This window comes from Bos indicus x Bos taurus, chromosome 11, assembly GCF_003369695.1.
Source record: "Bos indicus x Bos taurus breed Angus x Brahman F1 hybrid chromosome 11, Bos_hybrid_MaternalHap_v2.0, whole genome shotgun sequence".
NCBI classification, from domain to species: domain Eukaryota; kingdom Metazoa; phylum Chordata; class Mammalia; order Artiodactyla; family Bovidae; genus Bos; species Bos indicus x Bos taurus.
In genome coordinates, this window is record NC_040086.1 from 94,941,528 (window position 1) to 94,956,367 (window position 14,840).

At 49.1% G+C, this 14,840-nt stretch overlaps 1 protein-coding gene and 1 non-coding gene across 2 annotated transcripts in view; both read left to right on the forward strand.

The window, feature by feature from the left end:
* The window catches only part of OLFML2A (olfactomedin like 2A), a 28,708-nt gene extending 23,157 nt beyond the window's left edge, over positions 1-5,551 (forward strand). Inside the window, exons 7-8 of the mRNA XM_027556244.1 lie at positions 192-377; positions 1,266-5,551. Of these exons, the coding sequence (XP_027412045.1) occupies positions 192-377; positions 1,266-1,870 (791 nt within the window). The 3' untranslated portion in view covers positions 1,871-5,551. The remainder of the gene's footprint in view (positions 1-191; positions 378-1,265) is intronic.
* Positions 5,552-13,367: 7,816 nt separating this feature from the next.
* Positions 13,368-13,472, forward strand: LOC113901943. The gene has a single exon (XR_003513603.1). It is a non-coding gene; the product is annotated as a U6 spliceosomal RNA (small nuclear RNA).
* Positions 13,473-14,840: the final 1,368 nt, after the last annotated feature.

Genomic DNA, 14,840 nt, shown 5'->3' on the forward strand with positions numbered 1-14,840 from the left:
TTCTGAATATTCTGTTTTCTACAATGAGGGGACATTGCTTTGATTATGAAGAAAGAAAAAAAAATAATAATGCTACAAACAAAATCTCAGAGGGGATTTAAGAAAGATTCAGATAACATTCCCAGGACTGTTGCTTTGGCTCAGGGCCTGTGGGTGTGTGTATCAAATGCTGCGCCCCTCGCTCCCCACAGGCAGACAGGCGAGCTGTGAGGGCACCCTCCGGGCCGTGGACCCCCCTGTGAGACACCACAGCTATGGGCGCCATGAGGGAGCCTGGATGAAGGACCCCGCTGCCAGGGATGACAGGATCTATGTCACCAACTACTACTATGGAAACAGCCTGGTGGAATTCCGCAACCTGGAAAACTTCAAGCAAGGTGGGGGACCCCTGAGACGGGAAGGGGGGGCAGGTCTGGGGAGCCTAGAGAGGGTTCCCCTGGAGACATGGCCCTTGTTTGCCTTGTGGTATCCTGTGGTCCAGGCTTCCCCAGCCTGGCCTAGCCCTGACTGGTCAGCCACCCCATGAAGGGGAGTCTAGGGGCACCCCCTAAGTGGAAACTCTGAGTACTGTTACCCTTGACAGTAAATGACACTCGCGAGGGCAAGACCACGTCCATCTTGTTTGCAGCACTTGCTGAGTGCTTATTATGTGCTAATCACCTGTGTGTATCAACTCATGGTATCTCCATAACTCCACGAGGTGGGGGGTTATCACCCTGTCTTACAGGTTAGCAGAACCCCAGGCCTTACTGGAGCTTCAGGTCTGGACAGGGAAGGGCAGAAATTTTGTTATCACATCTGGAACATGATGGGGAGAAAGGGTCAGTTAGACATGACCTGCCCTCCAGAAATGCACAATCTGATGTGTGTGGCAAAAGCTTTAAGAAACAACTTGGATATGGTGCTCGAGGGAGGCCTTGGGGCTGTGGGAGCCCAGCCTGGAGACCAGGGAAGACTTCCCAGAGGATGTGATGCTGAGGCATTCCCCAGGCAGACAGGATGGGAAATGGCAGTCTAGGCAGCAAGAAGGGCATGGGCAAATGCCCTGGTATCATCCTGGCCTATGCTGGTCCACAACTGGTAACCTTGAACCCTCTGAGCCCCCATTTGCTCCATGGCAAATGGGACAATGTCTTGAAGGGGCGAGATAACTGGCCCAGCCCCAGGCCCACAGCTCACTCCGTTTCCATTGCTTGCTGGTCCCTGGGATCAGTTGAGGCTTTTTCCCAGAGGCTCTGGTGTAACCATCCGCCCCCTGCACGCAGGCCGTTGGAGTAACATGTACAAGCTGCCCTACAACTGGATCGGCACAGGCCACGTGGTGTACCAGGGCGCCTTCTACTACAACCGCGCCTTCACCAAGAACATCATCAAGTATGACCTGCGGCAGCGCTTCGTGGCCTCCTGGGCGCTGCTGCCGGACGTGGTGTACGAGGACACCACGCCCTGGAAGTGGCGCGGCCACTCGGACATCGACTTCGCCGTGGACGAGAGTGGCCTGTGGGTCATCTACCCCGCCGTGGATGACCGCGACGAGGCGCAGTCCGAGGTGATCGTGCTGAGCCGCCTGGACCCCGGCGACCTGTCAGTGCAACGCGAGACCACGTGGAAGACGCGGCTGCGGCGGAACTCCTACGGGAACTGCTTCCTGGTGTGCGGCATCCTGTACGCCGTGGACACGTACAACCAGCGGGAGGGCCATGTGGCCTACGCCTTCGATACGCACACGGGCACCGATGCCCGCCTGCAGCTGCCCTTTCTCAATGAGCACGCCTACACCACCCAGATCGACTACAACCCCAAGGAGCGGGTGCTCTACGCCTGGGACAACGGCCACCAGCTCACCTACACCCTCCATTTCGTGGTCTGAATGGGAACCTGGGGTCACAGGAGAGGAGTGGCCATGGGCATGGGGGCTCTCCACAGCGACTCCTGCAAGGGACTCCCTCAGCAAATATTTACTGGGGGCCAGGCCCAGGGATAGGTGCTAGGCAGGGGGCTTAGCAAGGATCAACCTTCCTTAGCACCCAGTGGAGTAATAATCGCTTCCACCTGCAGAATACTGTCAAGAGCTTCACGTGCACTAACCCGCTTAATCTTGACACCCTTGGAGGTAGAGGCAGTTAAGCCCATTTAACAGATGAGGAGACTGAGGCCTCAGTCTGGATCAGGCTAGCCCACTTTACAAATGAGACCTGACCATGCTCTCCCCTACCTCCAACCCTCTCCCCTCTCCCCTGGTTTTTCTTGTCCTCTCACGTCTGTCTCCCTTCCCAGGGGCTACGTGAAACCTTTGGGACCAACACACTAGTGTTGGGTGGAGGCCGGCTCTGCATGCCATTCCAGGCCCCTGTTCTGACTGAGCTGCTGGTGGCCCTGGGGCTTTGGACCCTTTGGCTAATGTCCTTGCTCCTTGCCTTTGGCCAGCCCCCCATCCCCACCCGCTGTCTGACCGCATTCCAAACCTCCACAGTCACCCAGCCACTGAACAGAAACCACACCCCAAGAAAAAAATACCAGCCCCCCTTCCAAGACCCCCTCCCTCTGTACTCATTTTTATTTTCTCTTATTCTTCATCAGCGCCGTCATTTGTTTCTGAGGCAGCAGCTGAGAAGGCTGCAGGCAGCTGCCTGCCAGCGCGACTCTACCAGAGTGGGGAACTGGGCCAGGCCCTGGGGCTCCCTCTCCACCCAGAAGTGCTGACTCCAGCCACATACCCAGGCTGTGGGACCTCTCCCCACTACCTCCCAGAGCCTTTGGGCCGGGGTCCACCTTGTCCTTTCTCTTTGGGCTTTTGAACCCACAACCTATGTGTACTCAGGGATACTCCAGGTCTGCCGTGAGCAAGACCCTAAGCCTGAGGCTGGGCAGTACCAGGCTGAAACAGGTTTCCTCGTTCTTGGCAGTCCTAACCTGGTCTTTAGGTGAGCTGGCCTGGGAGACGGTGGGGAGGCTGAGAGCTGGACAGCCAGCACAGAGGAGGTTTTGGACCTTCTGGTGGCAGGGAAGAGCCAGGGAGTGGAAGCTGGGAGGGAAGGAGAAAGGGGTCTGTGGGTCAGGCTTTTCCTGGCTTCAGAGATATTGGGGCCAGGGTGCCCGGAGTCCAACTTGGGGCTGAAAATGCACAGGTGGGCTCCCCTGAGCCTCAGTCCTGGGCAACCCAGAGGATCAGACCTTCAGGTCTGTCCCTATATGCTTTGAACAACATTTTTAGAGCTGGAAGAAGTTCTCCAGCCTGACTCCTTGCATCAACAAAGGAGAAAGGGCTCAGGGCCACTCGGGGAACGGGACACAGCCGACCTCCCTCCAGAAGGGCTTTGTCCAAATCCTTTATTCTCCAGGCTTGGAGGCACTAGGCCGTAGACCACCCAGCACCCAAGCCATCCCAACACGTTTGAAGGGTATTTACAGCTGATCTCGACACAACCCCAGACCCTGCTGCTTTCATTCAGTCCCCATGCCAGCTCCCAGGTGTCTGTGTATATGCCATGTTGGGAAATTCAGCTGCATACCCTGGAGTGTAAGGAAATGCATTTTGTGCAGAATACACTTCTTTCAGACATTGTCAGGTGACGTTATTTTGTTTAAGCTGTAACTCACCCCCGAAATAAAGGGGAATGATGACGCCCAGCCGAGCCAGGCCTGACTCATAGTAGCAGACTCATCCAGGCGCCCCCACCCAGCGAAACTCCAAGGGCTGAGCATACAGACTCTTTGGGGGCTGCAAGTCCCAGCACTTCCCTTGGCCCTGGGTGTGGGTCTTAGAAGACTCAGTGCTTTGTGATATCACAGCCCAACCATGTGAGAAGTGTTCAGGCTCCTCTCTTCCCATTAGTCTTAGAAAAGGGCAAGTTAAAATGGACCGATTTTGAAAAAGGACAAGCAAAATGGCTTTCTCGGGGACAGGATGCTGGTTGCAGCCTCTAAACTTTCACTGATCCCCTTCTGCTTTCAGGTCCTTGTATGTGGGTTACGTTGTAGGTACAATTATTTTCCTCATTTTACAGGTAGTCAGACTGGCGCCCAGAGAAGTTAAGTGGAGGCAGTTAAGTGGAAAGCCAGGTTTCCAAATCAGGTAATATGCCGTGAACATCAACAGTGGGCTAAGAAAGTCATATGTTTATCTTCACAACAGTGGAAGGTATATACTCTGTGTGTGCCCATTTTACAGATGCGAAAACTGAGGTGAAGGGACTTACCAAAGCAAGCAGTTTACTCTGTAGCAGAGTCAGGTTTTCACGGCTGGTTAGTACGTGTTTTTTGTCAATTGTGTATCTCTCTCGCAGCAGCTCCAGAATTAGTGCTTGTTTCTTTTAAACCAGTGTAGCCAAGCCATGAATTGCATCTGCATAGGAGACCCAAGAAGGAGGTTGGGGTCCGCTCATAAAGAGCCTTGAATGCCAAACCAAAGAGCGACTCCCTCCAATCATGTTTGGAATGAAGTCGAGTATAAAGGAAAGGAAAGGAAATTCTAAGACAATTGGATTTTGTCTTATCAGTGACGGGAGGCAGGGAAGAACTTTTTTGGTGGGATTTACTATGTTTGACGGCAGGTACTTAAAGGAGAGAGCCAGCTTTTCCTGCCGACCTCGCTGTGAAGGCAAAGGAAGCCGTCTCTGGTGTTTCTGAACAACATGACACAGGAAGGGGCTTTGACTGCTACCTTTGATTCCTCATGAGAGAGTTCTAGGCCTTAATACTTAATTTGCTCTGTCTGGGGAGAAAAGAAGGAGGCCTCTGCCTTGGGAGGCAGCCCTAAAGGTAAGGCTCAGGGGGTGGGATGGGGTTTCCTGGGAATGACTTGAGGGCTTCTGAAAGCCGGTTTGTTCTAAAACATCTTTTCCTCCTTGACGACATTGGAAACCACTCTGGTGACAGGAGGACCCGGCCCAGGATGGTTGTCAGGGAGCCCTGGGTAAGGAAGGGTTGGGAAGTCCTAGGTTCGAATCCAGCTGTGCTTCTCACAGGCTTCACATTCGGGCAGGGTAGGGACTGTCAGAGGGGACAGATATCAACTCCTTTTTATGGCTGAAGACTTGCAGTTTAGTGAGGACACAGGGCAGCTGGGGGCCCAAGCAGTGCCCTCCGAGAGCTAGAAGGCGCCTTTACCTACAATACCACTAATGCACCCAGGAACCCCATGGATGGCATTACTTTCCCCCATTACAGGGGGTGAACCTCAAGTTCAAAAAGGTTAAGCAACCTGCTCAGGGTCACGAATCTAACAAGAAGTATAGTCAAGAGTTGAACCAGTTCTGTTTTTACACCAAAGCTCAAAACTAACTGTTGTTAAGAATTTTGTAACCAGTCCGTTTTCTTCTTTGCTTTGGCTACTGGGAAGCTTAAAGTCGAACTTGAGATTATTTTTAACAGTCGCTGTATTGAGTCTCCTACTGGACTCTGGCTTCATTCTAGCTTTCTGCTTTTGCCTTTACCCCGATCTCTTTATTATATTGTATTTTATCTATTTTTGTAAATTGCCACAGTATCTTTTTTTGCACCAAGGTGGACTGTACCGAAATAAATACATGATCAAAAGTTTGATTTATAAGTCTTGATTAAATGTTATGATCTGCATCCTTACTGTAACACAGACATTTAATAACTTTAAAACAATACTTTAGATTGCTATGAGAATTGGCCTTGTTACTGGAAACTGATCTGGAAAATGAACTAGGGCAGAAGAACCCAAGTCAGGCTGAAAACCAGGCCCTTCCCAGGGGAGAGGAGAAGCAAGCCATTCCCAAAGGTACAGACATCACCTGCAGCCCCCACCTTTAGCTGCAGAGAGAGAGAATCCCAGATTAGGGGACATGGGGCTGAAGGGAAGGGAAGAACAAAAAGAAATGTTTTCCTGGGAAAAAGGCAGTATTGTGGAATCGGGGAGGGGACCCTTGAGCATCACTGACTGATGTTTCTCAAACTTCAGTCATCCACGTGACTTGTGTCACATTTCCCTTTACCATCTTCAGTATGCTTTATTATTTCTTTTTTCGATCATTTCATTCTTTTTACTAATTTTATTTCAAAGGGAAGCTTTATAAGCTGTTAGCGAAAATGAAAACAAAAAAATCTTAAAAAAATCTTTTTAGGGATGAACTTTCTTACAATAGTAAAAGATAGCCAGTGACCACAAACACAAGGATCAGAATGTGATGCTGAGAACACGCAGTCTCGCCAGACACCGTGCCTGTGAAGCAGGCCCAAGGTCTTTGTGTAAAAAGTAAGATTAGCAAATGTTCAGGAGATGTAAAGGGCAAACGAGCAGAATGGGGACATGTCCTTGATGTAATCAGAGGGATGAGATTGAAAGAGAATAGCTTCTCCCATATGACTTAATGGCCTTCACATGGTGGCTTAGGTACCTCCAAGGAGCAATCAAACCACCGATGGGTGATTTGGATTTAGACTGGCTTCCCAAACACACACATACACGCACTTGTTCAGCCCGGTCCCCACAGGACAGACAAGTCAGAAGCACAGTGCCTCAGCCATGGCAGAGGCTGACGGGGACACGTCCCTGTCACCACTCAGACCCCACTGGGCCCGAGCCTAGTCCCAAGCAAGCCAAACATGGCTGGGTTTTAGGTAATCTGGACCATGACCTCCCACTCTGGCTCCTCACCAGCACCAGTCCCATCTGTTCTCCGCCCCATCCTCCCCCAACTTTGCATCAGCTTTGCGTTACTCTCCCCAGGACGGTGGTCCCTGCACCTGCACATGGCCGCCTCCCTCTGGTCATTCAAGTCTCAGCTTCCCCAGGGAAACCGTCCCTCAATGCTGAGTTTAAAGTTGTTCCCATCACAAACTTCCTTGTATCTTCACTGGCAGGTATTTATTAGTGTTCCTTCTTCAGGCCTATCTCCTGTCCCTGGAGTCTGAGTTCTATGAAAGCAGAACTTGCTCTCTTCTTGTTGATCAGCACCCAGGAGACCCCAACAAATGTCTGCAAATAACTGAGTGATCCATCTCAGAACCTAGAGTCAGGTTCCAGGCAGGAATCTCTCGAGTGTAATCTCAGATCATTAAGGTTGGAGAGCAGATGGGATATTTCCAGTAATTCTCTCCATCCTGAAGTTCTATGAAAATGAGAAAACCCATCTTCAGGGGAAAATACCTGCCTAAACACTCCACCCTGGTCTGCAGCCAGACACTTGGCCAGCAAAGAAAGCTGTGGTGTTTCTGTCGTCTGTGGCAATAACACTCTCACATGCCAGACACGCAGCTCTGAACCCCAGTTTAGTGTTCAGGGCAGCTCAGTGGCCCACAGAAGCAAGAGACTGTAGAGCTCAGTGGGCTTGGGGGCCAGACTGACTTATCTCTGACCCTTATCAGCTTGCCTGACAAGTCTTGTGCAGTTTTATAAACCCTGAACGTGATGCCCCATACACTGTGGGCATTCAGGAGGCAGTAACTCCTGTTAGCATTGTGACCAGTTAATTCCCTGCTCAGAGGATCTGCCAGCTCTTCCAGCAGAGAGCTGTGGGGCATCCAATGTGATTGATGTCTGTGTGCCAGCCTTGGGGGCACCAAGCTGAGCAAGTCTCACTCCTCCCCTTGGGAACCTGCTGGGAGGTATGGAAGCTTTTCGTAGACGCATCACGTGGTGTACTTGGTGCTTTGAGAACCAAGAGTCTTTAGGGGCTCCCTGTGCCTTGCCAAGGAGTGGGGCCTGCTCCTGGAGCCATGGAGGTGCCAACACCTCCCAACCTACCTCCCAGTCAGAGAGTGAAGAGCCTCCTCTGGTCCCTTTTTGATGCTCTCCTGAAAGGGGATGACCTTCTCCTGCCCTCTAGATTTTTTCACTAGGACTTCAAGCCCTAGAATTTCCCCTTCACCGAGTGGAGAAGGAAGAAATAACAATAACCGTCTATAGGAACTACACCGGCCGGGTGTGTGCTCCGTGCCAGGCTCAGTTGCCGAGTCTACAGCATCATCTCATTGAATCCTCCCCGTGACCCCACAGAATAGGTACTTTTGCTGTCCACGCTTCACAAATGGGGAGACTGGGGCACCGACTGCTGTGTAAATTGTTCAAGGTCACACAGCCATGAGGACCAAGCTGCAGCACCACCCCCTCAAAACACCACACTGGTGGTTCTCACACCCAGCTCCCAGGACTTCTCTGGTGGTCCAGTGGCTAAGACTCTGTGCTACCAATGCAGGGGGCCTGGGTTCAATCCCTGGCCAGGGAATTAGGTTCTACATGCCACAACTAAAAGATCTCACATGCCACAACAAACATCAAAGATCTTGCGTGACCCAAATAAGAGCTGGCACAGCCAAATAAATATAAATATATACATACATAAAAAGCTTTGAGAAAAAAATCCAGTTCCCATCAGAATCACTGCTGGTGCCCGGGTGCTACCCCAGACCATGGTCCCTGGGGGCGAGGACTGAGACCTTCCCAGAAGATTGTGCCATGGGTGTTGGGGGCCCCCTTGTCCTTCACTCTCCCATTGCTCAGAAGGGGCACCCCAAGAGTGATGGGGTGGATCTGTCAGTTGCCAGGCTGCACCTATGAAAGCACCCTCCTCCGGCTGCCCCAGAAGAACAGCAGAGGGAGCAGGCCTTAGCCTGGCGTGTGGGCCATTTCTCCCCAACAGGGCGACTATGAGTGGGGGTGGGGTTCCTGGGGCACAGAGCACAAAGACACCCTCTGCCCCCAGGCAGTGCCCAGATGCTACCCTACCCACCGGGTCCAGTCTGAACTCTGCCCACATCTGGGGCCAGTCCCTCAAGCCCCTACATTCCAACAGGGACTCTGTGAGGCAGAACAGACAGGGCTTTCAGGATGCCTGCCTGCCAGGGGGTATGAATTATTACCGAGAATTATCTGCCATGAGCTCAGGGTGCCATTTCACGTGCCAGAGGTTGGCTGCCCTGCCCTGGCCCTGGCTGCTTGGCTCCGGGGCCCTCATTCCAACTGTGCAAGGACAGAAACTTTATTCTCTCCCATGGCAAGAGGCCTCCTCCCCTCACCATCTGTGCAGCACCCCCTCAGCGATCCCCACACCCCCACCCAGGGGCCAGGGCCCCCCTTCTCCATGGCTCAACACAGAGCAGATTAGATAGGGTGATTCCAAAGAAAAGTTTCCCAGGTCTTTTTAAGCCAGGGATTTTATTGACAGGGAAAGTCATTGTTACCAAAATGTCCCATCCCAACCTGGCCTGGCTCTTTTGCACGAGGCCTTGATGGACTTGAACAGCTGCTGCAGCTGCAACAAGCTTCTAGCGGAAGGACCCGAGGCTGTGGGGGCCAGACAGCCCTTGATTTGAATCTCAGTTTGCCACCTACCACCTACCACCTGCAGAACATGGGCACTCTACCTGAAATCTCTGTTCTCAATTTCCTCATCTTTAAAATGGGAATGACAACCTCGATCTTCACAACCAGGAATGTTGCGAGGTTGAAATGAGCTAATGGACAGCAAAAGCACTAAGTGGGAACACAGAGGGTGCACGGCAGGGCGAGGCACGGAGCACCATGAAGGACCTCGAAGACTGACTTGGGCGCCACTCTGGGTCTGATCACGTGAGTTGTCAACAAGTGCCAGCATATCCTCAAAACTGATTGTCTTCCTTGCCTTCTCTAACAGAAGAGTGGGGAGGGCACATTTCTTTCATCCAGTGAGCCCACTTGGATTGACTGGCAGTAGTCGTCTATGGGAGCTGCCCACCTGGCCCAGGGCAAGGGAGGACAGTGAAGGGTTAGCAAGGTTTGCCATGAGAATAAGAAGTCTGGCTGGTGAGATATATGCTGTGTTTGCTGTCTCTGTTATGGAACAAGGTCTAAATAGAACTCCTCACTATTTTGGCCTGGATTTGTGTAACAGCTCCTACATTGATCTTTCTGCTTGTTGTCCCTTCCCACCCTCTGATCTTCAACTTCAGTTGCTAGAGTGAATTTTCTAAAATGAAAAGCTGACCATTTCACCCTATTACCTGTCACTGTCCCACGGCTCCTCCCATTGCTCTGAGGATCCCAGGGGTGGCTTTCAAGGCCTCCATTCATGTTCCCAGCCCCACCCACAGCCATTCATTTCCAAATATCCCAACCGGAAGCCCCATCGACCTGCAGGCCTTCAAGAACCGAGATGTGAGGATCTAAGGCAGCTTGGAAAGTCAAACCCCAAACCCTGTGCCCAGACTCACAAGATCAGGTTGAGATCAGGGACAGCCAGAGATTTCACTGCATTTGCCAACAGTGAGTTTAACGAACCGGAGGGAGCTGGTAAACTTCCAATGAACCCTGAAGTGCAGTTTAGCAAAGCGGTCACCTGCTCACCCCTAACCACACTGATGGGATTAGTTCTGCGTCACTCCTGCAGAGGGGAATTTACCCGGCTCTCTTTTCCTGATCGCCCATTCCAAGACAAATCTTGGCAGCCAGACACAGGGTGGAGGCTTCCAGCCACTGCTGTATCCAGAGATTTCTAGTCCAGGATCCAGGCATGTATGAGGACCCTTATCCCACAGGAGGCCATTGAGGTTCCTCCTCATTCCTTCTCAGTCCTTGCTATTCCCCTGAAGGCAATCAGGTATTTCAGTCTTTCAGTTTCACAAGATCCCACCCTACACTCCTGCTCTGGTCAGGTGCAGAGATGAGCCTTGGTGATTCAGCGATGGTGCAACATGAAAGTATTCAATGGACATTGTCAATGAGCTGGACAGGAAGGGTTGATGGTCAGGAAGCATAACCCACACCACATGGCTGAGGAATGAGGAACTCAAAAGCAAATCTCCATTTGTTTCTAGAAGATTGGGATGTTCACTGAAATACTAGGGAAGAGTCTAGACTTGCTCAACAGGCAAGTATATGAATGAGTTCCTTGAGGGAAAATAGCTTCTTTAAAGAAAAGAATCCAAACAGGTTTGTTTTTTCTTTTTTGTCTTCAACTTTTTAACTTTGAAATAATAACAAAGTTATGGAAAAACTACAAGAATAGCACTGCTGCTGCTAAGTCGCTTCAGTCGTGTCCGACTCTGTGCAATCCCATAGACGGCAGCCCACCAGGCTCCCCCGTCCCTGGGATTCTCCAGGCAAGAACACTAGAGTGGGTTGCCATTTCCTCCTCCAATGCATGAAAGTGAAAAGTCAAAGTGAAGTCATTCAGTCGTGTCCAACTCTTAGTGACCCCATGGACTGCAGCCCACCAGGCTCCTCTGTCCATGGGATTTTCCAGGCAAGAACAGCACAAATAACTCCTAAATACTTTTCCCCTGGATTCACCATTTATTCATATTTTGTGACATTTGCTTTCTCATTCTCTCTATAGAGAGCTTTTTTTTGGACATTTGAGAGTGAGATATGATGCCCCTTTCCCCCTAAATATGAACATTCACATAACCACAGCACAATTAGAAAAATCAGGAATTTAAGCATTATACAATATTATACCTAATCTAGAACTTTCTTGGTGGCTCAGACAGTAAAACGTCTGCCTACATCACGGGAGGCCCCGGTTCAATCCCTGGGTCAGGACGATCCCCTGGAGAAGGAAATGGCAACCCACTCCAGTACTCTTGCCTGGAAAATCCCATGGACGGAGGATGGGACCCTGGTAGGCTACAGTCCATGGGGTCGCAAAGAGTTGGACATGACTGAGCGACTTCACTTTCATTTTTCTTTCACTTTTTCATACCTAATCTACACTTCAGTCGTGTCCGACTCTGAGCGACCCCATGGACTCCACCACGCTCCCCCATCCCTAGAATTCTCCAGGCAAGAACACTGGAGTGGGTTGCCATTTCCTTCTCCAATGCATGAAAGTGACAAGTGAAAGTGAAGTCGCTCAGTTGTGTCCAACTCTTAGCGAACTCATGGACAGCAGTCTACCAGGCTCCTCCATCCATGGGATTTTCCAGGCAAGAGTACTGAAGTGGGGTGCCAGTGCCTTCTCCGACCTAATCTACAGGTCTTATACAAATTTGGTGAAGCTTAGGACAATTTTCTCCAGATCAAGATCCAATCCAGAATAACACGTCGCATGTAAATAAATCTCCCTTAATTCTGGAATGGATCTCCAGCCTTTTTTGTTTTCCATGACATTACTATTTTTGAAGAGTACAGGTCATTTATTTTGTAAAATATTCCTGGACTTTGTCAAATACTTCCTCATGATTAGTTTCAGGCTATGCATTTGGGGCAGAGATGCCACAGAACTGATACTATATCCTTCTCAGGACGTCGTACTGAGAAGCATGTGTACTCAGTCACTTGGCAACCCTGTGGACTGTAGTCAGCCAGGCTCCTCTGTCCATGAGATTCTGCAGGGAAGAATACTGGAGTGGGTGTCATGCCCTCCTCTATGGGCCCTTCCCCACCCAGGGTTCAAACCCACATCTGCTTCATCTGCTGTATTGGCAAGTGGATTCTTGCCACCTTGGAAGCCACCTAGAGGCCCCATATTAAGAAGCACTTCATGTCCATTTGCCCTATTACTGGTGATGGTTACCTTAATCACTTGATTAAGGTGGTGTCTACCAAATTTACCTACTGCACAATTATGATTTTCTCTTTACAGTTAATAAGTAATTTGTGGGGGAGTACTTTGAGACTATATAAATATTTTATTTCTCATCAAACTTTCACCCTCTTAGCATCTTTATTTTTATCTATATTAATTTCTCAGATGATTGCAAAATTGTGACAATTTCTATTGTTATGACTCAGCATTCTACTGTGGAGAAGAATCTACAGTTATAGAAACATACAGGGGATGATGAGCACATAAATTCTTATCTTATTCAGTGGGTTATAATTAATCATTATTATGATTTACTTGCTAATCAAATTGTTGCAGATGCGGCCAGTGAGAACTCATCCAAGGTGGTGCTGTGTCATTTGGATGTGTCTCTCATATTCACTGAGCAATTCCCGATTTTCTGACACAAGAGGGAAATAGACTCATCCTATATTTTCTCTGGTCTCATGTAGGAACCAGCCATTTCTTCTAGGAGCTCTGGTTCCCCTGTGGAGGCTGATATTACGGTACTTAGAAGGTAGGAGCTGGGCACAGCTGGGCTCACTGTTCCCAGGGTATCACTGCTTCTCGGTCTTCTCAGTGGATAGAACTAGGAAACGCATACGTATATAAATATAAATCCAAGAGTTCAGACCGATGCCTCAGTTCCAATCATTTCCTGAATGTACGTCTCTTCCACAACAGTGAGAAACCTGGCTCTCAACATGCTTAATACATTTCACCTTTTACTCAGTCTGCCAGTACACAGAGACTAGTTTCAGAATTAGTCACTGTGAAAAAGAAGACCATTAGGTAAAGTTCAGTATTTGTTTGCAGTTCTTTTCATGTTTAAGCTGAGAGTATATATCAAAGTCGTGTGTTCAAAAGTTACTTGGGGTGCTTGCTTCAGCAGCACAGATACTAAAATTAGAACGATATGGAGATTAGCATGTCTCCCGCATAAGGATGACCAAAAAAATGCCAATTGAATTAGTCCTTTTCCACCTCAGTGTGGTTTGTTCTTCATTTGAAACATAATTCAATAAATTATAAATACAGACATATTTCACTTGAGATTTTTTCTCTCTATGGCTTGTTTCAGTTCTCTTATGAGTAGCATAACTAAATTTTCTTTTCTCCACTTTTTTTTCAGCTTGTCTTATTGTTTTTGTTTTAATAAAGGAAATTAAGCTTTTTACAGTAGTGAAAGCTAATTTATCCAGTCTTTTCCCTGACATTTTTTGTTATTTCTTTGATACGGATGGGAGAGAGTTAGGAGCCCCTCCTCATATCTGCTAGAACCCAGCACCTGGTCTGGAGCATAAGAATGCTCAGCAGACATGTGTGGAATGTTGGCTGGAGGCCTAACAAGTGACTTCCCCTTGTACCTGGATAGATAGACCCAGGGTCTTGACCTTATGATGATTATAACTATGATTATCACAGTAGTTACCATTAAGTTGAATAATTATGAAAAGTTTTAGCAAAGGGCATGGATGAGGTAATCACTGATTAAATTGCACCTGCTACTGAGCACTAAGAACCTGGCATGGTGCTCCATTATCTTATTTAATCCTTCCAAGAATCCCATTTTACAGATGGGGAAACTTGGGTTTTAGAGAGTCATTTGTTCTCATAACTAGTAAGCAGTGAGTTGGGACCTGAATCCAGACCTGACTTCAAAATCTACACTTTATCCACAATATGTCCCAGGCTTTGCATTTCCAAAGACAAACACATACTCAGTCAGCTAATTCAAGGAACTCTGAAGCTCTTGCTTACAAGGTCAAAGATTCCTTAGCTACAGCCAGCTGCCAGCCAGTTCCCAGACTGAATAAAGATGAGTCTCAGGAAGTCGGGTCCATAAAGGTATAAGGACATTCTCCTTTGATGGCTTAGAAATCTACCATCATATTATGTCCTCCCTGTCAAAAGTCAAAGTATGGGAAAATGAACATTCTCAGGCCCAGGTGTTGGAAGTATGATGACAGCCAACATTAATGAGCTCTTACTCTGAGCCAGCCCCTTTACCCTGGGATTCTTCACCCTCAGCACTGTGGACTGTAGGGACTGGACCACCCTTTGCTTGGGTGGGGAGCATTGTTCTGTGCATTGTAGGGCAGTCAGCAGCATCCCTGGCCTCTACCCACCCGATGTTAGTAGCACCCCTCCCATCGTGACAACTAAAGATCTCTCCAGACATTACCAAAAAATCCCCTTTGGAGGACGCACAAATTCACCCCAGCCAAGAACCACTGCTTACAAATATTACACTACTTTCATTATCACAACAATCTGATGAGATTGGCATTTTCATACCCCATCTATAGACAAGGATACTGAGGCACAGATATGTTAAAGTCCTACTGC